The sequence below is a fragment of the Tympanuchus pallidicinctus genome, unplaced genomic scaffold (genome assembly GCF_026119805.1).
Source record: "Tympanuchus pallidicinctus isolate F22 unplaced genomic scaffold, pur_lepc_1.0 scaffold5, whole genome shotgun sequence".
Classification (NCBI taxonomy): Eukaryota; Metazoa; Chordata; class Aves; order Galliformes; family Phasianidae; genus Tympanuchus; species Tympanuchus pallidicinctus.
In genome coordinates, this window is record NW_026294769.1 from 75,204,444 (window position 1) to 75,229,692 (window position 25,249).

Below are 25,249 nucleotides of genomic sequence, written 5' to 3' on the forward strand. Positions count from 1 at the left end.
TTAGCTATCTTGAGCTGCAAATACACTTTAAAAAAATGTTATTTTTGTAGGAACAAATTTGGGAAAATTACAGGGCAGAGGAACAGAAGGTGGGCATGAGACTCCAGTGTGTTGTCACCCTGTGAAATCTACAGGATGCGAGGTGTTGCAACTTCTCTTCTAGCACTTGCTGTCCCATCCGCTTCTGAAATCTGCACCAGAGAACAGGAACAGTATTTCAGGGGAAAAATGGAAGAATTAGCACTTTTTTTTTTTTTTTTTTTTGGCAATGACAGCAGGAAGGGTTTATGTGTGGGAACAGGTATTCTTTAAGTCAAATAATGTACATTTGCAAACTGTGGGTTGTCTGCCATTAAGCACATGCTGTCATGGCAGCAGGAAGGTGTTTTGGGATTCTGTGCTGTGAGTCATTTTACCCAGGTTCTGGATGGCACAAAAGCCCTAGAGGAATACATCCAAGAGCCACAGCCACAACCTGCTTCCTGCCCTATTTTCCTTTTAACACAGGGTGCAGTAATTTCGTCCCATCACCCCTTTGCCTTGGGCCACACAGCAGTTTAGTGGGGATCGGGTTCTTTTTTTTGCTTAAAGAAGGGTTGTGATGCTCAGTGGATCTCATCTTGACAGCTTGTATCAGCTTTCATCCCTCACATCTGTATATGGTCGCTTCAAAGGATGGATGGAGGCTTCAAGGCATGGATGGAGTGTAATGAGCCCATTAATAATACACACTGTGTTGAGATCACTGCTGTCTAATTTGGCTCCCAGATGTTGCACTGAGGTCTCGGTCAGTTGCTCAGAGTTTTCAATAGTCAGATTTGCTGCTCCAGTCTTTTGGGTCTGGAGTTTGCCTTTGCTGAGCAATTGAACCTCAGGAAGTCAACCATGAGCCAGTTCTGGGCCCTGTGGTTTAAGAAGAGACAGGGACAGACTGGAAAGAGTCCAATGGAAGGCCATGAAGATGCTGTAGGACTTGGAGGAACTCAGGAGCTTGCTGTGCCCATCAGGAAGCACTGCTGTGGCAGAATGTTGGTATCAGTCGTTGAGAATTGTGGAGTTTCCTTCAAGTTCTTCAATAATCCCATGGCTACAATCCTCAGGAATTTGCTCCTGGTGTCCCTGTTTGAGCAGAGGTTGGACCAGAGGACATCAAGAGGTGCCTTCCAATCTCAACAACCATTGGGTGAGCTAACATTTGTATAGGGAGCCTTAATGCACTCATCATGAATGCCTGATACCAAAGCAGTGTGAGGACTCTCACGGATGGAAGAGGTGGTGATAGATTATCAGCAGGCCATTCCAAGGAACTTGAGATCTGATGGTTGATTCCGTGGGCTCTCCTTTGTGGCCGTGGAGAGGTGGTGATGGGATGGAGCATGCTGCTGTCTCACTGTCTTGCCTGTTTAATGTCACTCTTTGTTGTAGAGTTGTTGCAAGAACTCAAGGCAGTCTCTTCTCAGACAAAGTTTAATAGCAAGAAGTGTTTTCTTCTCTCTGAAAGTGATGAGATACAGTGCCTTACAACCCTACCAGCAGCACCATCCTCTTGGCTGTTTTTTTAAGTGGGACACGATCAGACTTGATTGTATTTTGCTTTTGTTTTTTTTTTTTTTTTTTTTTTTTTTTGCCATGAACAAGCATTGCAAAGATCTAAAAATAGAGACAGAAAAAACACACACAAAAAAATCCACCACCATAAATACAATATTTCTTATCCAGACTTTTGCTGGGAATGGGTGCAGCAATGGTGGGGCTCAGTTTTTGGCTGTACAATTCCAAAGCTCGGCAAAAAGGATTTAAAAATACCTCTGTATTACAAACCTGAACAGGATTAGAGAAGAACACACACAGCTCAGAAAGGCACGTGATTTATTCTTTGACATTTTTATCCGTTCCACGCAATGTTTCTGGATGGTATTTGATTAAAAACTTCCACTTGTTGCTGCTGGCCCATTGGTACTCCCAGTGACATTCCAAAGGCTTTGGTGCTAGAATTAGGTGTAGGATGCCACAAAATGGGGACGTGGGCTGCTGCTGAATGTTGATGATGTGTGACATCGGTCCTGTCATCACTGAAGGCACAGGGCTGGCAGGGCCAACGAGGTCAGCAAGGAAGAAAACTCGTTGCCCCCACAGCAACGCAGTAGACACCTCCCAGCTCTGTCTGCCCCATTCTTTCGTCCACAGCTTTGCAGTGAGGCAGCTCTTGCAGTTCCTGCACAGTTCTCGGAGCAGCACTGCAGAGCAGCAGAACCACTAGAACCATCCCAATTAATCACCTGGTCTTCCAAAGAGCAGAAGTGCTGGTCTCAGTGCTGGGGGGGTGATTTGGGGTACCCCTCACTGGCTAGCGTGCTGCAGCTCTGCAAAGAGGAGGTGCAGCTTCTCTGTCATTGCCACCTGGGGAAGGAGCAAAAGGGGACAGTGAGTGTGGCTCCATGGGGTCGCTGTAGGTCTGTGGGGGCAGGAGGATTGGGATGAGACCAGGATCGTGCCTGGTAAGGGGGAAAACATACCAGGTAGGGCTGGGGGTCATGGAGCTGGCGGTGCACAGGGCTGAGCAGGTTGAGGGATGCTTGTGCATGGCTCCGTACCTCTTGCAAGCTGGGCAGCTCCTCATACACCTGTGGGATGGAGGCATCATAGCATCCGTACACAGTGCCAACGCCTCAAGATTGGACAGCACAGGGTGCAGGACAATGAGATGGTGGCTGTGGTGGCACCACCTCAGCTTTTCTAACATCACAGGGATTCTGCTTGAGGACACTGCCCTGCCTAGGCCTTCACTCAACGAGGGAAGGACACCTCATTAGCAGTGAGAAACACTGCCAGGCTGTCCCTATATAAGACATTTGCTCAGTGGAGCAGCAGAATGAAGGACAGTTTCTTGCATGTAGAGTATCTTGAGCTTTGTGCTGCAAAACTCCCATGGGACAGACCAAGAAAATCCACCTTCATAAGACAAAATTTCATCCCTCTGCTGGCAAACAGGATTTGCCATGGAGATATCCCATCTCCAGGGGCACTGTGCCTTGCCAGCATTGCTGAAGGACTCCTCTCACAGACCCACCACCACCACCCTGAGCACCTTTTGACCCAAGCCCATCATGGGGAGAGAGGAGAGCTGCCTCTGACCTGTCCATCTCTCAAGTACATGCGATGGAGGGGCTCCACAGCACTCGGCCTGACCTTGGTGGCCTCTCCCCTCCTCCCTAGGATGTGGACCACCAACTCCTGCCCCACACTAGGTGAGGGCTCATTCTCCAGGGCCATGAGGTCCATGAAGGGATGACCTGTAGGGATGAAGAGTCAGGTTGCCAGCGGGTGACACCAGAGACAGGATTACGGAGCAGGAAGAAGAGCAGGTCAGCAAGGTAGGAGTTTCCTAACTCAGTGGAGCTCACCAGCAGCATCGTAGAGCCGATATATTGCCTTAATCCCTGGGATAGTCATCTTCTCTTCCTCCTCTGTGAACTTCAGGCACGGGGAGCCATTAACCTCCACCAGCTGTGGAAAAGGAAGTGATGGGGATGTACACATTATTTTTTCACATAAACACCATCCCCAGAGGTTTGCAAGAAAAGGGTAGATGTGGCATTTAGGGACATGGTTAGTGGACAAGGTGGTGATGGTTCAACAGCTGAACTTGATCTTAGAGGTCTTTCCCAAACTTCTATGACTCTATTCCAGCTCACACTGGTGCCGGAGACTGTGCAGAGCTGTGGTCTGATGCAAAATAACTGAGTAAATCATTAAAAAAAAACCCACAAGCTCAAATCATCCCCAAGCCAAGTGGGGCAGAGCTGCTGCTCCTACCTTGTAAACACAGCCCAGCGATGGCTGTAGGGGACACGTCACCAGGTTTGTCCCCACGCCAACCATGTCAATCTCACTCCCCTGGTGTAACAGAGAAGACAACGAGCATCAACAGCTGCTTTTTTTTTCCAAGCTCATGCTAAAACCAGAGCCAGGGAGCAGGTCAGGGGCTGCTCGGCCCCAAAGTGCCTCCTGGTCTCCATATGTCCATCCTGCCCACACATTCCAGGTGGAAACTTTTTTCTGTTCCCACCCGTGAAAGGCTGAGTCACAGGAAAGTGACCGTCACATTTGTCCCTCCAATGCTGCAGCCCCAACCTCACCTCTCGGATAAAGTCCTCCAGGCTCTGTTCGCTGATGTCGTTGCTCACGGCTATGGGGATGCTCCCAAACCAAGGCACCTGGAAGCTGGAAAGGAAGAAAAAAAAGCAGAAGAATGAGCAGGAAGGCAGTCCCAGGTTTGGGGGCTCTGAGAGCCAGCGAGCACCCAACAGGGCAGCGAGGGCTCCCACTCTTAACAACCACAGAGGCAGGACACGCAAAGATGTGGGTACCCGGGGAGGAGAAGCAGGGGATGCTCTCTGGATGTCTGCACGACTCACTGAGCACCGCAGGCTCGGAGCACCCTCCGGGTGTCCTTGGACTGCTGGATGAGGTCCCCGCTATCCAGGCGCACCCCGATGGCGCGGTACCCTAACTGGTGTAGGGCCAGTGCTACAGCGCAGAAATTGGGCAGACCGCTCCTGACAGGGGCAGGGAGAAGAATGAGCGTTCGTGTCCTGCACCAGGTGACAGTGAAAGATGGGGACACAGCAAAAAAGGCAACCTCATGACGCAGTAAGTGTCCAGCAGCCCCTGGAAATCCTGTGGAAAGGCGATGGCGTAGGACACGAAGGCGGCCAGCTCACCGCGGTTGGGTTTGTCACTGGGGGTCCCCAGCAGCTCACACACACGCTGCAGCCATGACTCAGCCAGGGATGGGAGATCCATGGGCTCCCCACCTTCCAGCGGTGACAGGACCTGCTCGGAGATATCAGTGATGACACTGAACCAATCACTTCAGTGATTGACTTCAGTGGGTGAAATGAGTTCTAATGCAGGTCTCGTGCACCCCGTACCATGTGCACCCCTTTTCCCTTCCAGCAGCTATGGGGATGGCTAAGCCATATCTGGGATGTCCCATCCCCACGGTCATATCGGGGGTGTCCCATCCCTGTCCCATCTGCAAGCACTCACTCTGGGCTGCACCTCCTCCAGCGACCTGAAGGACATGATGAAGGAATGGGCGACGGTGCCACGCACTGGGATGCCATAGAGCTTGCCTGCCAGGACGTTGCTGGTGTAGTCAAAGCCTGGAAGGAGGGATGAGGGGTGACAACATGACAACAACACAGCATGGATATGTGGGGCAGCACTCACCTCCAATATAGGAATACTTGGAGGCAGAAAGTCCACCATCCGGACCCTGGGCACGACGTAGACCCAACTCCATCAGCTTCATCTCTGGGCCAGCAAGAAGGCGGAATCGAGCGGCATTGGTGGCCACCAGGCTGGAAGGGCCAAATCACACCAAGTCATGTTGGTGACAAATGGGACTATCATTTGCTTGGGGACCACCACAACTCAGTCACAGCCAAGATACAGGGCCAAAAGTTGGTACAGCATTGGGAATGATGAAGGGGACCGTGGTTTGTTTGGTGAACAACTCCACTTGGTCACAGGGACAACAGCTGGTCCAGCAGAGATGGACACATCGCCCTGTAGAACCCCAAAAAGGTTGTAGGGTCCTCTACCTGGCGTAGCTGACCAAGCACAGCAAGGTGGTCTCCAGCAGTTGCACCACCAGCAGCGGTCCCTTCACCTGTAGGAGCGGGACCTGCGGGGACAGCACGGTGACATCCCCACAACCACACACACCAGAGATGGGGACATGGGGACGCTCGGCCACGTGTCGCACCCTGGAGAAGACAATGGAGCCTTCAGGCACGGATGTGACGGTCACCTCAGAGGCATCCACGGTGCTGAGGTAATCAAAGAAAGCATCCTCCGTCGTGCTGGGCAGCACCGAGCGCAAGTAGGCGATGTCTGCAGGGATGTCAGCTCGTGTCGCTGTCCCTTGTAAGGCATCATCCCTCCAAGGGACTTCCCTCAGGTCCCCAAGCTCCTCTGGGGGAACCCCACGTGCCACCAAGGGGTCTCCTGGTCCCTCTGAGGGATGTCCCTTTCTCCAACAGATCCCTCTAAGGGACATTTCCATGTCCCCTACCTCCCTTTGAGGACTCAGTTCTCCTTCAGAGAAGTCCTTGTGTCCCACAGATCTTCCTGAGGAATGTCCGTGTCCCTCTAAGAGATGCCCCCATGACCCATCTGAGGACTCACATCCCTCTGATGGCACATCTCTGTCTCCCACCCCAGGCTCCCATCCATTAGGACTTCTGAGGGACATCCTGATGCCCCATAGCTCCTCCAGAGGGATGTCCCCACATTGTCTAGTTCTCTTTGAGCACTCAGATCCCTCTGAGTCCCCTGTCTCTCCAAGAGCCATCCTCCTGTCCCCATGATCCCTCTGAGGACTCCAGACCTTCTGAGGGATGTCCCTGTGCTCCCTCCAAATTCCTCTGAGGAATTCCCTGTCCCTCTAAGGGACATACCAGCGACACCACCCCAGACCCCTCTCTCTCAAGCCCCTCTGAAACACACCCCTGTCCCCCCCCATGTTCCTTTGAGAGATGTCCCCGTGTCCCCTGGGTCCTACTGAAGTCTAAAGGGATGTCCCCATGTCACCTAGATCCCTTGGGGGACTCTGGTGTCCCTCCAAGGAATGTCCCTGTCCCTCGAGTCCCCCCCCAAAGGGCTGCCCACAGGTCTCTCTGTTGAGTCCCCCGTCCCATCTGAGGACTCAGATCCATCTGAGAGATGTCCCTGCTCCCTTTGAGGAACCCCCCCCTCCGTCCTTCTCAGGGCCGTCCCTATGCCCCCAGATCCCTCCAAAGCACACCCGAGGGATCTCCCCGTGTCCTAAGGACGAGGCTCCAGGGATATCCCCACGTCCCATCCGAGGACTCGCGACGTCCCCTTCCCCAATCCAAGTCCCCCTAAGGGATGTCCCCGCGTCCCTCCCCCCCTCCCCTCCCCCCACAACGACCCACCCGCAGCCGAGAAGCGAAGAGCCCCGAGGCTGCGCAGAGCCTGGCCCAGCCCCGCTCCCACAGCGAAGGCGGCACCGAAAGGTTCCCGACGGAAGAAGAGCTCGGCTGCCGCGGGGTCCCGGTGCCTCCCCGTCCGCCACAACGCGTACGCCATCGTCAGGTGGTACAGATCGGCCAGAGGAGCCATCGGCGGAGCGGGGCGGGGAAGAAGAGCGGGGCAGCATGGGAGCGAGGCGGGGATGCGGGGACGTGGGGACACCTGGTGGGAGGACGGGGAATGCGGTGGCGTGGGGACTTGAGTCGGGGATAAAGGCTCGGAGGGGGGATGCTTGGGGGATAAGGGAGCAATTGGTGGCGTAGGGGGGACGTGGTGCATTGTGGGAGAGGGGCATTTGGGGATGGGGGCACTCAGTGGTTTGGGGGGAGGACATAGGGGACATTTGGTGTGGCTTGGGAGGGGACATGGAGGCCACTTGGTAGCTTCAGTGGTGGACAGGAGACACTTGGGGCTGGGGAAACAGGGATACAGGGCACTCAGTGGGGGCATGGAGGGGTACAGGGGACATTTTGTTGCTTGCAGGGACAGGCGGTGACAGACAGGGGATGCAGTTGGTGGGTTGGAAAGGGATATTGGGGTATTTGGCTTCGGGAGGTACAGAGAGGAGGTGGTGGCCTGGGGGGGGGACAGGAACATGGGGAAATAGGAACGGGAGCACCTGGGGGCTTAGGGGACATAGTGGTGGGCACAGGGTGGCTTTACATGACAGAGAAACGTGGGAGATTGGGCATTTGGTGGCTTGAGGAAAGGGAAACATTACTTCTGTTTTTAAGGGAGAAAGACTCGGGGAACTACAAGCTGGTGAGCCTCACTTCTGAGCCTGGAAAGATCATGGAGCAGATACTGCTAGAAGCTACGCTAAAGCAAATACAAGATCAAGGGGGGGGATCTGAGACAGCCAGCATCGCTTCACCAAAGGCAGACCTTTGCCTGACCAACCTGGTGGCTTTCTATGATGGAGTGAGAGATGTGGATGTCATTACAGTACAGAAAGGACATGGAGCTCATGAAGCAGGTCCAGAGGAGGTCCACTAAGATGATCAGAGGGTTGGGAGCACCTCTCCTATGAGGAAAGGTTGAGGGGACTGGGACTGTTTAGCTTGGAGAAGAGAAGGCTCCATGTGGACCTCATTGTGGCCTTCTGCTACTGAAGGACGTAACACAAGGCAGTGGGGATACAGGGCATAGCAGCAGACACGGCACATGGGCACAGAGGGCACAGAAGGATGTAGGAGACAGTGGATGGCAACACATGGATGACCAGGGACAGCAGGATGTAAGAGATAATGGCACAGGGCAGGCACAGAGCACTGCAGTGCCAGTTTTCCTAGCTGAGTGGAGTTGTCACTGCTGCAGCTCCATCTGTACTCACAGTGCAGCCACGCAGTGCTTCCCACTTGCTGGGTGTTGGCAGCTGGACCTTGGACTCTGGCACTGTGACACCCCATGAAGTGTCCTCTCCTTGCCATAGGCCAGACTAAGCACAGGCCTGGTTCCTCACAAACCAAAGGACCTGCAGAAGTGACCTGCTAAGGGTATCACAGGCAGCAACCTGGAAACACAGGTATCCTCTTGTCGAGGTCTTCCCTTTTATCAAGAGAACAAAACGGGAAATACCCTGACATCTCACAACGTATCACTCTGGGGAAGTCACACTTAACAGAGAAAACCATCATCCAATCTGCACTCCTTGATCTTTTTATTAGTTACAGTATCACAGAGGATAGGTTTGCTTCTAGATCTTGTTGAAAGCAGCAATGTCAACACTTTGCACCTGCAACACAACAAAAGCAGCAACGAGAAGTCACTGAGGTGTTTTCAGAAAGGAAGGATTCACACTGGGGGAATTCTTCACAGCATGCACTAATTCTACTCAAAACAGACTGAGCATTGCACAGGACTGAGGCCAGCTCCCCAGCCACCCTCAAGGGACATAACAGGACACTGGTGTTAGCTATTGCATCAATCTTTGGGTAGCTCCTTCAGGTCAGCCTTTTCACCCTCCCATTTCCATGGCAGTAGAGACAGAATGGGGATGGAGGCACCTCCAGCATTAACCACCAGGGTTAAAACTCATGCAATGACACACCAGAGCTGCCCAGGTTGAGCATAAAAGCAGGAGTTGCTCCAAATGGGCTGGATGAGGAGCAGAAAGACTGCAAAATGGCTCAAGAAAAATACTTACATAGTCCTCAAACTTGGTGATCTCCTCCTCCAGGATGTCTGTCCCGACTTTATCATCCTCTACTACACACTGGATTTGGAGTTTCTTAATGCCATAACCTACTGGGACCAGCTTAGATGCTCCCCACACGAGCCCATCCATTTGGACAGACCGCACACACTCCTCCATCTTCGCCATGTCAGTCTCATCATCCCACTGCAAGGGCAAGAGAGAAGGTATTAAATGTTTTCCTTGAGCTCACATGAGAATGACAGAAAAAAAGTGACAGAACCATAGGAGTTGGAGGAGACTTCCTGAGATCACCACATGCAATCCCACTGCTAATGGATTTTTCCTGCACACCCTTCAGATATGAGGGGGAATTCTTCTTACATCAACACATCTGCTTTGGAACAACACAAAGGCTGCAATATCCCACCTGCAATCTCCCACCACACTCTGAACCCTTGTTTGGAAACATGCAGGTCAAACCTTCAAACTCAGATGCACAAATGAGATGATTTGCAGCTTCACTCAGGAGCTCTCCCACTTCATCTACTCACCGGCTTCACGTCCAGAAGGATGGAAGATTTGGCAATCAGACCTGGTTTCTTGGCCTTCTTTTCTGCATACTGACGCAGTCTCTCCTCCCGCACTTTGGCAGCCTCTTGATCTTCCTCTTCATCATCGCTGCCAAAAAGGTTGATGTCATCATCATCATCATCATCTTCCTCTGCAGCAGCTGGCTCAGCTTTCTTTGCAGGTGAAGCAGATGGCAGCTCTACTTTCTTGGAGGGAACACCGAATGGTTCCACTTTCTTCATGAGGGCGACGTGCAGTCAAGTAAGGAAAATGGGGAGAAGAGTTCACATTGCTACAGACAGTAAAGCACAGCCCACAAGGTGTGAAGAATTAGCCACCAGCCATGAACATAGGACACTGGACCAGGAAGACCTTCGAATTTGCCCATCATAGCCATATTACAATTCACAGAGTAAAAACAGTCCAGAGCTGATCCTTTTCCTAAGGGCTGAGAGGTTCAGAATATCCAGAACACGAGGAGGAGAGCAGCTGAGAACCTGGCCTTACAGAACAGCCTTGCTGGATGCTCCAATGCCATAATTTACCTAGAGACCATGCAGTGCCCTGAAGGCCCCTGGAGGTGAACAGCTTGTCATCTTCCACTCAGGTGGAAAACACACCCTTTTCCCAGGATGCTGCAGATCTACAGATTTACAAGCAAATTCCTACCAAAAGATTTACTGCAATTTATTTTCTCCCTCAACAAGAGAAGCAGTACAGCTCCTAATTTAAGGCACCAGCAACTGAACACCTTCCTCAAGCACGAGCTTCTTTGTTTGCCTTCAGGTATATTTCCTCCTGCATAAACTGGTTTGGGAAAGATAAGGCAGTTGCCAAAACTGATGGAAAAGCTGTACCAATCTCATCCTGACTATATCTCCATTCCCAGCACCCAGACAAACCTCAGAAGCAACCTGGCACTTTGTGACAATAAAGCAGCACTTTGCTGGGACTCACCTGGGTTGGTGGAACAGGTGAGGGTTGATGGGAGGTAGATTTTTCCAGAGCATTTAGGCGACTTTCCAGCTTGAAAATGGCCTTCTGGAGATCTGCAACAACTGCAAGAAGAGGGTGTTGTGGGGAAAAAACAGCTTGAGGACTGTGCATCAGCTCTAAAGTTAAGTCAAGCTACCCCGACCAGACTGCTTGTATGATAGAAAGTTCTACTTACCATTGTGAAGGTTTTGATTTTCTACCTCCAGGTGAGAGATTCTGGAAAGAAGTTCATTTTGGTCACCAGAACTCGTGCTTGCACTCTGCAATAAGGAAAATGGAAATGAAACAAATCTGTTCACCTACTCCCAAGCTCAGTAGTTCAGTGAAAACAAAGCAGAGTCAAACATTTCGGGAAAAAAAAATAATAAATTAAGAACTAAGCTAAAAACATGGACGTGAAAGCTTCAAAGAAAATAAGCTGGCTCTACATAATGAAGCATGAAACATCAACAGGTTTCATCTGGCAGCGATGAGCAAAGGATGAAGTCATTCCTTGCAGTCTCAGACCATCACTAAACAACACAGAACACGATGGAAGTTATCACACTAAGTCCCTTCTCTGGGGCAGCTGCCTCCTCTTACAGATGAGCTGAGGCACAGAGCACAGAAATGACCTGTTAACATCACACAGCAAAGTCCCTGTGAAAGGCTGCAAAGAGATCTCAGCATTTCTACGCTCCCACCTTCCCCAGTCCGGCCCTCAGTTCCTCTCAAAGCAACTTAAACTTTACTTGAGCACACCCTGAGGGAGCAATTACACCGACTCAGCTTCAAAAGCATTCGGTTTAAAAGCAAAAAGGGCTTATCTGTAACTTAAGATCATCTCAAAAAAAAAGAAAAAGAAAATACAGTCATTCATGCTTGAAGAGCCTTCTATAACTAAATACAACTGTGAAAGTTTATATTCTTCCAAGTGCACTCTGCATATAATAATGCTGTTTTCAGTCATGGCTGACAAGCAGTCACTTAAGATTTAAGAGAGAGGAAAACAAGGAAATGGAAAGCAGGTGTGGGAGATGCTGACCCCTGGGAGAGCAGGGCTCTTTTATGGGACATACAGAGCAGTGGGAGATGCTCTGACATTCCTGCTCAGAGACCTTTCCCCACCACCCCAAAGGGACAGAGACCAGAGGTCAAAACCACCACAAAATCCATCTTTGAAGGCAATAAAGGCTCAGGGATGGAATTGCAGATCTGCAGCTCCTAAATGCTGTGCCACTAAGACCCTGTTGGGTGAGCTACAACCGTATGCCAAAAGAGAAATGCTCCTCGTTGAAATGTCTGCACTGCAGCCTCTTCCTGCATCACACAACCAGCTCCATTCATGCTGAGAGGACTTACAGTTGAGCGGCCTGACTGCCTCTTTTGACGGGCAGGAGCTTCTTTACTACGTGGACCTGTCTTCTGCTGGAAAGGGCAAAAAGTTTGGGGGATGTTTGGTTCAACAAAGAAAACGGAAAAGCATTCCACTCATGCTGGAGGAGTGCAAGAAGCAGATCCACATGCTGGCAAAGTGGTCAGACGACGAGTCAGCATCAAACCAACTCCACACCAAACAAAGCCTGCATTAAAACAGCTGCCTGGGAGCTCTGCTCTTTGTGCTACGCATCTCAGTGCCTGCAGGAAGTCACACAGCAGAGGGGCAGAGTGAAGAGCACAGCCTTTGTCACTTCCCCACCTGTGAGGTCAGGGATGCATGCAATACTGCAGCACACACCGTGGCCTCCGCTAACTCTGCCCATGCACGGTGTAAGACCCTACAGGCAGAAACACAAAGCTACAAGGCTCCTAGCAGGTCTCCAATTACCACTGATGACCTTATCTTAGAGAGGAGAAAGGCAACACAACACCATTCCACACCCAACAACTCAATGGTGTTGGTTTCCAGCCTTGCACTGCTAGCCACAGTGGGCTCACCGTAGTGAACCATAGATTTATGCACCAAAGGCAAACACTGAATTGCAAATGGGCTCATTATCTGACCTCTTCCTGTTTTAAATGCATCATCCATGGTGCAACTTAATGCAAGGGCCAAGGTCTAAGTTAACTCAATGAGAAGGCTGAAATCTGGCAGGAGTCGCACCCATCCCCACCCCAAAAAAACACTTTTACTCATGATCATCACACATACAGGAGCTGCCACCTGCAAGGAGAGCTGCAGCAGAACCTTCACCCCCCTGACAGCAGCCTGTTGATTCAGCACAGCAATGCAGCTTTTGGCAGTTTGAAGCTCTCATCACGTTTCTGAGACAAACACTGCAGCATTTGAGTGGGCTCTGTGCTTACCAAGAAAGGATGGAGCTGTGGCTTGCAGTAAGAGGGCTTTGAAACCAGACCGTGTGACAACACTGAGCCAAGATCCCAGTTCTGGAAGGTGGTCATGTCCTACTTCAATAAGCTATGAAAATGGTCCCACAGGAATCTGTGGGCTGCCCCCTGAGTTGAGGATATCAAGGATTCTAGAACAAATTTTAAGAACCAGAGACAAGAGCAGTAATGAAGAAGAAAAGCTGGCAGAGGTTACACTTCTTCATTATCAGCTGAAAGACAAATTTATGTCTGGACTTTAACAGCTCAGAGCTCTTTCTTTGCTAACAGACACAGATGGAAAAGCTGGCACTTTCCTCCAAGAAGGATTTGGAGGTATCAGCTTTTTCCCTTCATGTGTAAACCAGTTGCAAAGCACAGCATGCAGCTTTTACCAACTGTGTTTCAGACAGGATAACACGTAGGCCCTCCAGTTTGTTTCCAAAGCACTCAGTGCTTCATACAAAAACCAAACCTATTCCTTGCATGCAGAGGTGCATGCACCTCTCTCCAAGTCAGCCTGCCTGAGCTTGGGAAATACAGGTTTGGCCATATACCAAACTGAAAAAAAAAACCAAACATAATCATGTTTGATAACTAGAAGATGCTTTCACCTGCATAAGGCCAGCAGGATGAATCTTAGTTGGTTTCTGAACATGGCCTCAGAGCACTTATGCAATATCAAGAGGTGTGTGCAAAGCTTTGAAACAAACCCAGGAGCTGCACAAATACAGGGGGGGTTTATAACAGAACAAAACAGGGCACAGCAGAAAGAACTTCAGAATCCAGCACCTATTCATGAAAGCCCCATGGGAGGTTTAGGAAACAGGAGCTCAGCCACCAGCACTGCTGGACTTGCTGATGATGCTGGACAAGTCATTCCTTTCCGTGCCTCCTGACCCCATCTGTAAGATCTCACCACCACCAGCTGCAGCACATGTTGAAAACATGGCCTGGGAAAGCATTAGTGATGTAGCAGATGTCAGTTGGAGTGATTGCTGAAAGCAGGGATGACCATGCAATGCAGGGTGAAAGGTATGTGCAAACAAATGTTTCTGGCATCAGAGTTCTGTGCTTTCCTTCAGGAGGTACAAAAGCAGCACCCAAACCCTTCCACAGCGCTCCATCACACACTGCAGAACTGAATTTCAGGCTTGCTCTATGGGATGCCCTGTCCAGGATTAAAAAAATAACCCTTCAGAAACAAAAGCTGATGGTTCTGGCTCATTTCTCAAGTGCTCAGTCCTTCTAACCCAACATGTGGAAGCAGAAGACTCAACTGTGGCTTACTGCTGTATGTCCCAGGGCCAGGGCATGGCCATAGGTTGAAAAACCTAAGAAAGAAGCTCTGTGGGATGATCAAAATAAAGAGAAAATCTGTAAAATGAGATAAAGGAGGAGACCACTGGCCATGTGCTTGGCTTTCCCAAGATACTGCATACTCTGGGAGCAGATTAGGGCACAGAGTGCTTTCCCTAATGCGCGTATGTAGAACAGTGCTTTTCCTTCAAGCCTGGAAAATTCAAGCCTGCTTTTTGCAACAACCCAGATTCCAATTTTGAGATGCTGTGGCTCAAGCCTGGCCTTAAATCCTCAAAGTCTTCTTTGCAGGAAACAAAGAACAGTTTTTGATATTCAACACTGAACTCCTGTTGGTGTTTAAAGTACTTTATATTCACAGCACTGTTCTGGCTTTGGTCTGGTGCTTTGCCAGTTCTCCTAGCCTTCCCTACGACAGGACTTTGGCTAACCCAAGCTGACACACTTCTCACTAAGCAGGAGGCAAAGGCCAGGACAAGAAGCTCCTCAGGCTGTGCCCAGTCTCTGGCAAACCACAGTCCATTCTGTGAGATGAGAACACACCTGCAGGGCAAACCCAGCAGCACTGCCATTTGATTTCTATTTAGGTTTCCTGGCTCCTCACCACATCCAGGCTCTGGCTCCTGCAGGCTGCAGGTTTTGGAGGAAACTGATGTTAGATCTTGCTGGATTTGAGAAGGTCTTAAAACACTTTAATTGCAACAAGCTTTCCAGCCTTGGTGGAGATGGAATGGGGGTTCACTCCCCCACCTATTTGCCTCACTGAAGTCCAAGCTAAAAGGCTTAGACAGGGGCTGATAATTTCTACCGACCGCCCTGAGTATTATTTTCCCTGCTTCCCTGAGCTGTTAGTTGAAATACTGATGCTCAAGTCAGAAATTAGCATTAAAAAGCTTCTAAGCACTTCCTTCCTCTTTCATAAGACCTCCCAACTACCCAGTGATTCCAATGCTGTGCTCAGAACCATCAAATCCAACCACAGCAAAGCTCACCCTTTCCCAGCAGCCTTGCTATCAATACACCCCACTGCTCCTGCATCCAAGTTTCCACGTAGCACTTGGATCACTCACACAAGCAGTTGCAGAAGCTGCTTTTGTAATGTCAGCTTCCACAGGAACAGTAGGATCACCATGGGAAAAGCAATTAGCCTAACTCCTTTGTATTCACCCCAAATACACAGCTTCTTACTGCTTGTGTTAAGGAGGAACACAAAATATTCCCCTGGGAAAGTATTCAATCCCCTCTTAGATGTAGAAATAATTCTCAAGAGGGAGTTATGAGGCCAAACCAATACAGATAAAGGATGGTTATCCTCGGATGGAAGACATGCTCAAGTATGCAGAGGCCAGAAATGATATTCTACCTTTCCTGACTTCTCTTCACCCATAAAACCAAATCACTTTTCTATTTAAACTACCAGCTTCTTGCTGAAAGCACTGATTACAACAGTGCTGCCTATTGCGTCCTATCAGCACAAAAAAAACACCTCCAGAAATGCATTATTCTGAACGTTTACGGGATGGTCCAGCTTGAATTCCCAAGATGCAGCAGATGGAAGACACCATTTTTTTGCACATACCCTAAACTGAAAGCAAAACAGGAAAGAGAAGGTGGCAGCTCAGTGTACCCCGAGGGACCGATCCTGCTTGGCAGCTCAGTGCTTTGCTGCCCAGCAAGGCTGTTTCAGCAGTGAATTGTTAAGTGTTGTGGGAGCAAACTCGAAAAAAACCCATCATTTAATCCCAAATGCAGTTAGTTAAGGTCACTTAGAGGCTGGTAGCAACGGTGCTCCTGGTAAGATTGTGCCATGCTGGTGATACACAGCGCTGCACACCTTACGCGTCTCCTCTGACTTAAAACTAAGAAGCCACACCATCTATGAAGTGTTCACAGCAGAGTTCTGCACCACAGCTAAAAAAATAATGGTTGCAGGTAGCCAGCTGGTGAGAGCTCGGGTACTCACTCCGGCCAGCGATTTCTGGATATTCTCCCTGGCTCTGGCAATGTCGCGGAGGATCGTGCTGGCTCCGTTCTCCTGCAAACAGTGCAGAAAGAACCAAGATTTTCTTTTAAAAAGAAAATAGGAAACATGGGAAATTGGTCAGGGAGGTTTAAGAACAACAACAACAAAAAAAAAAAAAGGTAAGTATACGGGGAGGGTTCCTTCTAATGATTCAGAATGCGTTACTGAATTAGCTGCAAGGATTGGTTCTTGATCAAGCAGCACGCATCAGACACTGGTCACAACAGACCATGTGTTCAGAGATCACCCAGTGAAGGGCTTTCCAATTTCTGTTCTTACCCTGCACAGTTTGCAGGCAGAGGGCTGAGTCACCTCTCTGCTCCTAAGAGATCTACCATTACGCAGCCCTTTTTCTTCTTCAGTATTACCTGTCACTTCTTGCCTGAATGCAATGGCAACTCCAACTAAAGCCTTGTATCCAGCAAGGTAAATCCCAGGGTACAGCCACACACAGCAGCTTGTTCCCCTTATTTTCCTGCTGACTTGATGGGGAAGATTTCCCCTCCTATGAGGGGAATGGATCATTTTCCATGATCCACTGACTCCTCATCTCTTCTAGACTGTAACCCCACGAGCAAGATCTGTGACATGAAACTGCCCACAAGCCTCTGTTATACAGCTCAGACATGCACCAGCCTGAATTCAGGTGGATAACCACTAGGAGGCTGCAGACAGGTTTAAACGACCACTGATCTTTATCCTTAGCACAGAAGTGGATGCAAGAACACTACACCATCTCCATCAGAGCCTTCACATCATCTCTCGGAGCCAAAACCTCCTTACATGGCACAAAATAAACTGTTCTCCTCCCCCTTTCTGCTCCACCCAAAGACCTCTTTAATTTTTGGGCAAGTATCCCCAATGCTGTGCCACCACTATCCTAGCACAGGCAGCAGGAACAGAGAGAGCATGCCTACAAATTACTACTGAAGCAAGAAGCTTCCCCTAGAACCCCTGCAGGACAGCCACGTGAATCACTAAGCAGCTTTCCACATCACCAACTAAGTGCATAAGCAGTTATCAGCTTTTTCACATTGCAAGAAGAGGTTATAGTAGCTCTGTGCTTTAAAAGGCAATAGTTTGGGACTAAGAATTGTGTGAACTGTTTTCGTTCAGGTGTGTGCTGCAGCAGCACCATGCTCCCATTCCAGCTGCTCCCCCCACCTCAGCGCTGTGATGCAGTTTTCCTGCGTCACAGGATGCAGTATTGCAAGGGGTAAGAAGAGAGGAATGCATTCCGTTGGAGACATGGCACCTTCACAGAATCATAAAAGTTGGCAAAGACCTCTGAGATCATTTAATCCAACCTTTCTTTAAACATCAAGCATCATATATATCCAATATAAGCCTTTCCAAGACAAGCTTAGTAGCTCCAAAACCACAGCAAAACAGCACCTTCACAAGGGCACCTCATCTCCCAGCACACTGCCTGTGCTGGACAAGTTCTGGTGCACAAACAACAGACAAAGACAAGGTGGGGTGGGCTTAGCGAGCCTCTCACACTTGGAAAAAAAGCAACAGTGAGTGGAAACAATGCAGAACACATGCAGGTGGACACAGTGTCCTTCTGCATTAAGGCTCCAGCACATCTGAGAGCACATTACCTGCTGGTGTGAAGAGCTGCCGGCCGGCCCGTTCACCTGCTGCTCGTAGTACCTTCTCTCAGCATCATCATACTTAAACTTCTCAAACCAGATCTTCTCATCCAAAAGGAAGTCAACTGCCATTTTTCTGCAGAGGGAGGAGAGGAAAAAAAAAACAACAAGTGAGTTTCTAGGAGCATTTCAGGTGAGAATCTTGCAATGGGGTTGCGAGAGCAGTGCTGTCTACCCCATAGGGCTGTGAATGTAGCTCTCTGCTGAGCAGATCCCCCTCTGGTGGGAAGCCTTAAGTAAACAGGATCCTATTAGGAAAGCAGGGTAGGCTAATCAGCCACCCAAGGGCACGGGGAGGGCACAATAAATCAGCTGATCTGTACCACCTTCCAGCAAAGAGCCTCCCAAGGAGGATTTTCTAGATCATGTTCAACACACAATGAAATCCACCACTAAGAAAGATGCCCTTTGCATGAGACAGATAGAGAATAATGCTCTTAAAGCTGAAAGCGGAGACAGCAGAATCAAGCCACAACTCTGTCAGGCATCTCCTGATCTTACAGGTCACGAATTTCAACAAATTTCAGTTTTCCTTTAACAAAGCTCTGAACTGATGGCTGCCTTAGCATACGCCTCATCCGGCCACTTCACAGCATGCAGAAACCCAGCTGCTGCAAGGACAAAGCATCACAACAAAAATCACACCACGACCAGGTTCTACCCACTCAGTACTGAGAAAGCAAATCACCCCCTAACCCAATGCATGCCCCAACCCAACACATCCCCTTCCTCATCAGCTCTCCAACAAACATTTCCAATGAAGCCAACAGCATTTTGGAAAACATTCATCCTCCTCACCCACCCATTCCAAAGACACCAGTATGGGTTAACCTGCATTGAAACCATTCCCACTTGCTCAGGATGTGAACTAACTAGTTCTGGCCAACTAAAATTGTCCCACACAGAACAGACGCGCTCTGAAGCTTGTCTATAAACACCAATCCATACCAGCTGATGTAATCTTCATCTGACAACTTTTCCAACAAATACTAGCTCTGGAATCTCCTTTTTTTCCCCCCCAGATGCATCAGTCTCTACCTTAGCACTGCCAAATGATGTTAAAGCAGCAGACTTCAGCCAAGCCCTATGTCATTACAGCAAATTTTGGGGTTCAGGCAGTCACCTGGAAAAGCACAGATTTAACAGAGCACAGCATTGTACTGCATCTTACCCAAGACTTAAAAATGAACGCTTTTATAAATCAATTCAAGGACAGAAAATGCTTACCTACAATTCACAACAGAGTTCATCTATAATGAGAAGCTCTTCCTGACCAATCACACCTGGGCACCACGTAAGCTGGAATCCAGCTAGCTTGCAAACCAAATGGTTTAATACATCACTAAAGCAACTTATTCCCCTCTCTGAAGGGGTTTCCCTACTCCCCATCCCACAAACAACCCAAGAGCAGCCTCTCCCTACAGCACAACACACGCTCAGTCCCGTGGACACCAAAGGATGCTCATCTTCTACACACGCAAACTCCTCCAGCTCAATCCTGACTCAACTTTGCACGTGTGTTACCCCCAGAATAAACTTCTCCTACTTCTTTTCTGGTGCAGGTATACTCGGAGCCTCAGCATCTGGCTGGGATTTCACCACTGTGGGTTGTGGCATCCCCGTGCTCTCTTTTGCTCCTGACATTTTCAGAGCTTCAGCCGCGTAGTAGCGCGACTCGGCGCTGTCGTACGTCATCTTCTGGAGCCACACACGCTCACTGTCCTCATGCAGGAAAAAGGAGGCGGGTGGAGGCTGCTGAGAGCTGCTGATGAGCTCCACGTGTTCAGCACCTGCTTGCTTCCCAGCCTCCTGCTGGTTCTCTGCGGCTCGGGGGGAGCCTGGCGGGTGATGATCAAACATGTTCTCGTAGAAGCTTTTCTCAGCGCCGTCGTAGAGAGGTTTCTCCAACCACACCTCTGACACGAGAGCTTGCAAGCTGGAAGCCTGAGGTTTACCGTTGACTGTGGGCTCTGCGGAGCGAGGCGAGCTGCTAACGAGGGGAGCAGAATTAACAACATCAGGAGCTAAGCTGGGCGTAGCAGGCGTAGGCAGCGCTGTCACATAGCCTTCATCCGGCGTCCCCAGCCCGACCTTCCCACCATCTGAGCACACAGAGGGGATGGCGAGGATGTTTGGAGGAACAAAGAACTGAGACCTTTCAAGGAACGCCTTCTCAGCCTTGTCAAAGTCAAACTTGTTGACCCAGATGCCCTGAACGACATGGTGGCACGCGCTCAGGTTGCCGTGGGAGCAGGACAGGGCTGCTGGAAGCATCCATGGCTCGGGAGCATCTTGGACAGCTTCTGATTCAGGCAGCTCAGCCTCTGCTGCCTCCTGGTATTGACAATCCACTAATCTTTGCCTATACAAGCTCTCAGCATGATCATACAAAGGTTTGTCAAACCACACACTGTCAGCTAATAAACCACTCAAAACAGAGTCTACCTGGGAGACCATGTTTTTGGGTTTGGGGGAACGTTTCCTCTTCCTTTGTTTCTTGCCATTTTTGCCTTTCTTCAGGTCTCCCTTGAGTTCACCTTCAATGGAATCATCATTGCAGACCCCATTGACAGCCTCCAGCTCCACGCACTCCTCTGGGACCACGGTGGCCAACATGGCTTCTCTTTCATAATGCAGTCTCTCCGCTTCATCGTATTTGTGCTTGTCTACCCACACCTTTTCTATGGGGCAGAGAGGCTTCCTGGTCCTCATCTTCCAAAGAGTGGCAGCATTAAAAGATAAGCACAACAATGTAGTTGCAGCAAGACTCAATCAAGCAAGGGCATGCATTAGATTTTAGTACTTTTAATTTCTACAAGTGCCAAAAACCATTATTATTCACCTTAAAGAGCCTAAGCCTTTAATTAAATTCCTTTTAATTACAAATTGTACCTCAAGTAAGCCAAACTGCCTTCATTTTTCCATGATAGTAGCTTAGCCCTTAATTATCCATCAGGTATGATCAAGCAGGCACTGATCTGGGAAGATATGCTTAAAAAAAAAAAAGAAGGATGCTCTAATTCTCAAGTATCCTTAGAGGTCATTGCTTACACTCATTTGTGTTCTGCTCCTGAAAAGCCAGGAGAGGGAGCTGATAGCACAATTTTGGTTCAAAACCCCCTAGGGATCAGCAATGAAAAGCAACCGAGAGCTGGAGATTGTGAATTAAGCTTATCCAAAAAAAAATCTACTGAAGCAAAGCTGTTTTCTTCCCCAACATAATTTACTAGGGGAAAAAATAAGCTGTTTAAAAGAGCAAAGCACTGCAGTGTTCTACTTAAATCTCCCTTAAAACAATCTTTACATGAGCTCCAATTAGCCAGAACTTGCAGTTAAAGCATGAAGGCAAAACGTTTGGGTTTTTTCTGTTTAGATCAATAAGGACTCCTAAACAGAACATCAGGGTTCTGCATTTGTCTGTCATGCTGTCTGGCTACACATTCATTCAAGTCATCCCAGGAAAAAACAAAAAAAAAAACCACAAACAAGTGAATAAAGCCTTCAAGATCCTTTACTGGGAACACCTCAACAACCCAAAGCAGGTGTTACCATAGTCTAAAGCCATACATTCCCAAGAGAAATCTGAAAGTTGTGCAATAATCTGTCTAGAAATCCACCAGCAAAGCTTCAGACCAGCGCCTTCGTGCCCCATTTCCCACAAGTGCCAAACCATAGGACAGCTGCAGAGTACTTACTGTTTTAGCTCCTGCGACAGCAATAAGGAAAAATATAAAGTTTAAGAGACGTGGCCACGTTTCAGAGATTCAGCAAGGACACAGCCAACAGCTCATTAACTCCCCCCTTCAAATTGCACAGCACAGATCATTAAACTTATGGCTGATGAACTCTCCAGAGCCATGCACCCTTCCCAGGATAGCCACTCGGTTATCTTTAATACTAAAGGACAAAAACCACAGTGATGTTGACAAATAAGAACAGGGAAAGCATCGTTTCTGCTCTGCATTCACCAGTCCTTCCAGCAAAAAGGTAAATACAAAGGCTTTGACTACAGAACAGTGGTTTTAACTACACAAACCACCACATCTGCTGGTGCAGATCTCTGCTTCAGACCTTTAATTCCAGATCAGAGCACCTCCAGCTCTCCCAGCACGCATTATTCTTCAGTTCTGCACAACCTACCAGGTGTTCTACAAAGCTAATGATATTCTCAATACTTATCAGTGCCAAGCAATCGAATGCTCTCAAGTAACTCAGCCCAATGCTTAGCTGTCCCATAAGCTTACAAAAAAAATATCTATAAGACAACCTCTAATTTTTATCTGCTGCTTCAGTGCCTTGGTTCTGGTATTTGTCATCACAATTCCTGGGTATTATAAGCCAGAATAAATCCATGCAGTGCTTCCATTGCTGCAGGTCAATGCCTAAAGTTACTGCTGCTCTGTAAATCCACTGTAAGCTTTGGACTTCAGCTATTTGGCTGCATTATCCCCTGAAATCTAGCTACTTTTTAAGAAGCCCGTAAAACCAAAGCACACCACACAGTATCCTAGGCTTGCCGCCAAAAGAAAGTTAATTCCATTCTGTTCAGTGGTTGACAGAATCCATTCCCTTCTCCTCTGTCCAGGAAAACACTACATTTCTCTTAACTTGAGAGCCTGTAAAATAAATATATCCATCTCCTTCCCCAGAGTCAGCTTATAAAGATGTTAACAGCAGCTTCCCAGCTGCAATTTGCATTAGATCTTGCAGAATTTCCTGCACTGGAGCTGAAATGCCATTTAAATCTCACCTACTGTGCCAGGCTGAACACAGCTCTCTCAGAAATTAAGCCACACCAAACTGTTAAACTGTTTCCCACAGTCTTGAAAAGTCTCTTTAAACGAGCACAAGCAACAAATCTCACCCAACTCTGATTTCTGGAGGGGAGTGACAGCTGCTTTCTGCAAGTCATAAGCAAGGGAGTAAGATTACAAACAGTTCAGCTCCCTGGCAAACAGAGATGGCATTAAAAATAAGTGTCAGGTGGCAGCAGGAGGACAGAGACACAGAGCAGCTTGCTGTAAGACACCTCTGTGCTCCCCAGGGACAAAGAGCTGTAGGAGAAACACCAAGGACTACACAGGAACACGATTTCCGCAGGCCAAGGAAAAGAAACTGTCTAGTATTGATGTTTTGTTGGTTTAATTCCCTGAATTGACTCTGTCCTGCATGAGAAGAGCAGCACAAAGCAGCAGGAGAGGAACCACATCCATCAGGTCACTGTGCTACATCAAGTAGCTCCACACCAACCTTTATCCAGGGAAACAACAGTGGCACCCAACCTCTACCACCTAAAACTCTTTGCTCTCAGCCACAACACTGCTGCCTACCAATGAAAACACAACGGAGAGCATGGGAAATCAGCAGCAGGGAGTGACAGAAGTGGTCACCTTCACACAGAACAGCACATTGAAAGCAAGCAAGGAAGAATAGGGAAAAAAAAAGCATACCTGCAAGGTCAGAGAGAAAGAGGGCACACCTGAAAAAGGAGAAAAAAGAATTACAGCCATACAGCCAAGCAAAGGCACTTTCTCCTCCATACAAGACATCATTAGAGTTGATTCGAAAACATCAGTGATTTAGATGTGAAAGAACCAGTTTCCATGGGTTTTAGTGGGGCAGAAGGAGTGACACACAGCAGCAGCCTCAGCAGCTTGAGTTATCTCTGCAATGCTCTGCAAGCCCCAAGAGAGGATGTCAGCAGCTTCAGCCCTGTCTTGCTGCCAAAAACAAAGCTCTGGAATGGGTACCTCCTGAGTCAGCTATCAGAGAAAGAAAAGGAAAAGCAGCAATACAGGCATTAAGAATATTAGAGGGGTTGGGAAAAGCAGCATAGGGAGAGGGTAAAGCAAGGATGAGCTGATGCCAGGTGCTGGAATGAGTGAAGGGACACACAGGCAGAGCCCAAACACAGCAGAGCTGAATGCAGAGCACGACCCATGCCAAGCATTGCCCATTAATGGAGAGAGGATGATGTAGGAATTCAATGCTGCACGATTCCCAGCTCCAAACCATGAATGGGTAAGGAGAAAGCCCTGCACGGGGCTGGAAGATAAGCCTCAGGTAAATGGGTGCTCTTACACCCGTCTTCCTACAACCTGAGACCCCACAGTCTCCCATTCCTTAAACCTGAGATAAGAGACAACAACAGGCAACAGAGGTTTCCCCACATCCTTTTGGGAAGGGTGATGGGGGTCTCAGAGATAACCAAGGACATCATAAATGACACAGAGCCTCCCCACATCCTCTTTTTTTGGGGTGGGAATATAGGAATATAAGTGATCTAAACCCCCCCCCACAGTTCCCTTTTTGGGGGGATGGGAGGGCATAAATGACCTAAACTTCGCTCCTATCCCCGTTTCTGGGGGGGACATGGGGTATAAATGACCTAAACTCCCCTCCTATCCCCCTTTTTGGAGGGATACGGGGTTATAAATGATCTAAAGCCCCCTTCCATCCCCCTATTTTGGGGGATATGGGGTTATAAATGACCTAAAGCCTCCTTCCATCCCCCTTTTTTGAGGGATACAGGGGTATAAGTGACCAAAAGCCTCCTCCTAACCTCCTTTTTGGGGGGATAAGGGGTATAACTGACCAAAAGCCCCTTCCTATTCTCTTTATGGGGGGTATACAAAGGTATAAATGACAAAAGCCCCCTCCTATCCTCTTTTTGGGGGGTGCATGGGAGTATAAGTGTCTTCCCCACCCCAATCCCTCTTTCCCCCGAAGCCCCAATGAGATGGGAGCCTGAAATCCCCTTTCGTTAAACCTGGGACAAGGAGAGGGGCCCTAAAAGATAACACAGCCTCACGTTTGGAGAACATAACGTTGTGAATGACCTAAAGGCACTCCTCCATAAGAAGAAAAGCGGCCTCACAGATTTGGGGAGGGCACGCGTTACTCCTTATGCCTTCCAGCCCCTAAAGAACAAGCGGGGAGACCGTCCCAGACCCTAAGCCCACACCTCCCATCCGCCTGAGGGGACGAGGAACGAAGGGACCACAGGGAGAGCCCTCAACGATGAAGAGGAAGCCGAACGGAAATCACTCACCGGCAGCGCTGAGGCCCCACACCGCCCCACTCGGCCTCCGCGGGGCAAAAGGACAGCAGCGTTTCGCGCGCGGGGCATTGTGGGAGCGGAGCGGACCACTCGAGGCGGCAGCGCGGGTGGGGGGGGAT

General features: G+C 49.0%; 2 protein-coding genes across 13 annotated transcripts; both read right to left on the bottom strand.

Moving 5' to 3' along the window:
- Positions 1-284: 284 nt before the first annotated feature.
- NAPRT (nicotinate phosphoribosyltransferase) lies at positions 285-8,583 on the bottom strand. Of its 3 annotated transcripts, XM_052704953.1 has the most exons (15): positions 8,392-8,583; positions 7,963-8,081; positions 6,966-7,224; positions 5,774-5,901; positions 5,610-5,692; positions 5,236-5,366; positions 5,053-5,168; positions 4,643-4,836; positions 4,419-4,559; positions 4,140-4,224; positions 3,817-3,897; positions 3,405-3,507; positions 3,136-3,293; positions 2,517-2,624; positions 1,853-2,400 (listed from the first exon to the last, which is right to left on the bottom strand). In XM_052704953.1, the coding sequence occupies exons 2-15, from the start codon at positions 8,029-8,031 to the stop codon at positions 2,341-2,343; spliced, it is 1,716 nt and encodes a 571-aa protein (XP_052560913.1). In that variant the 5' UTR covers positions 8,032-8,081; positions 8,392-8,583; the 3' UTR covers positions 1,853-2,340. The 3 variants fall into 3 exon arrangements, 2 of the variants coding, with proteins under 2 accessions (XP_052560913.1, XP_052560912.1); XR_008211492.1 differs by lacking the exons at positions 7,963-8,081; positions 8,392-8,583 and adding an exon at positions 285-1,650 and having other exon boundaries at positions 2,280-2,400; positions 6,966-7,298; XM_052704952.1 differs by lacking the exons at positions 6,966-7,224; positions 7,963-8,081; positions 8,392-8,583 and having other exon boundaries at positions 5,774-6,489.
- Positions 8,584-8,705: 122 nt separating this feature from the next.
- Positions 8,706-25,235, bottom strand: EEF1D (eukaryotic translation elongation factor 1 delta). 10 transcript variants are annotated; one of them, XM_052704951.1, is made up of 10 exons: positions 25,122-25,207; positions 23,521-23,549; positions 18,020-18,146; positions 16,356-16,427; positions 12,107-12,172; positions 10,941-11,025; positions 10,727-10,827; positions 9,751-10,005; positions 9,209-9,403; positions 8,706-8,797 (listed from the first exon to the last, which is right to left on the bottom strand). In XM_052704951.1, the coding sequence occupies exons 3-10, from the start codon at positions 18,140-18,142 to the stop codon at positions 8,759-8,761; spliced, it is 936 nt and encodes a 311-aa protein (XP_052560911.1). In that variant the 5' UTR covers positions 18,143-18,146; positions 23,521-23,549; positions 25,122-25,207; the 3' UTR covers positions 8,706-8,758. The 10 variants fall into 10 exon arrangements, with proteins under 10 accessions (XP_052560911.1, XP_052560908.1, XP_052560903.1 ...); XM_052704948.1 differs by lacking the exon at positions 23,521-23,549 and having other exon boundaries at positions 25,122-25,235; XM_052704943.1 differs by lacking the exons at positions 23,521-23,549; positions 25,122-25,207 and adding an exon at positions 19,617-20,782 and having other exon boundaries at positions 12,107-12,169.
- Between the last annotated feature and the right edge of the window lie 14 nt (positions 25,236-25,249).

Coding starts and splice junctions, on each gene's coding strand:
- NAPRT (XM_052704952.1), bottom strand. CDS start 6,361: ATGGCTCTTGGAGAGACAGGGGACTCAGAGGGATCTGAGTGCTCAAAG. Junction 5,367..5,609: donor TGCTTGGTCAGCTACGCCAG/GTAGAGGACCCT, acceptor TGGCCCTTCCAG/CCTGGTGGCCACCAATGCCG. Junction 4,837..5,052: donor TGGAGGAGGTGCAGCCCAGA/GTGAGTGCTTGC, acceptor ATCTCCGAGCAG/GTCCTGTCACCGCTGGAAGG.
- EEF1D (XM_052704942.1), bottom strand. CDS start 20,782: ATGAGGACCAGGAAGCCTCTCTGCCCCATAGAAAAGGTGTGGGTAGAC. Junction 11,026..12,106: donor GGCAGTCAGGCCGCTCAACT/GTAAGTCCTCTC, acceptor TCCTTATTGCAG/AGTGCAAGCACGAGTTCTGG. Junction 9,404..9,750: donor TCCTTCTGGACGTGAAGCCG/GTGAGTAGATGA, acceptor TTGCCCTTGCAG/TGGGATGATGAGACTGACAT.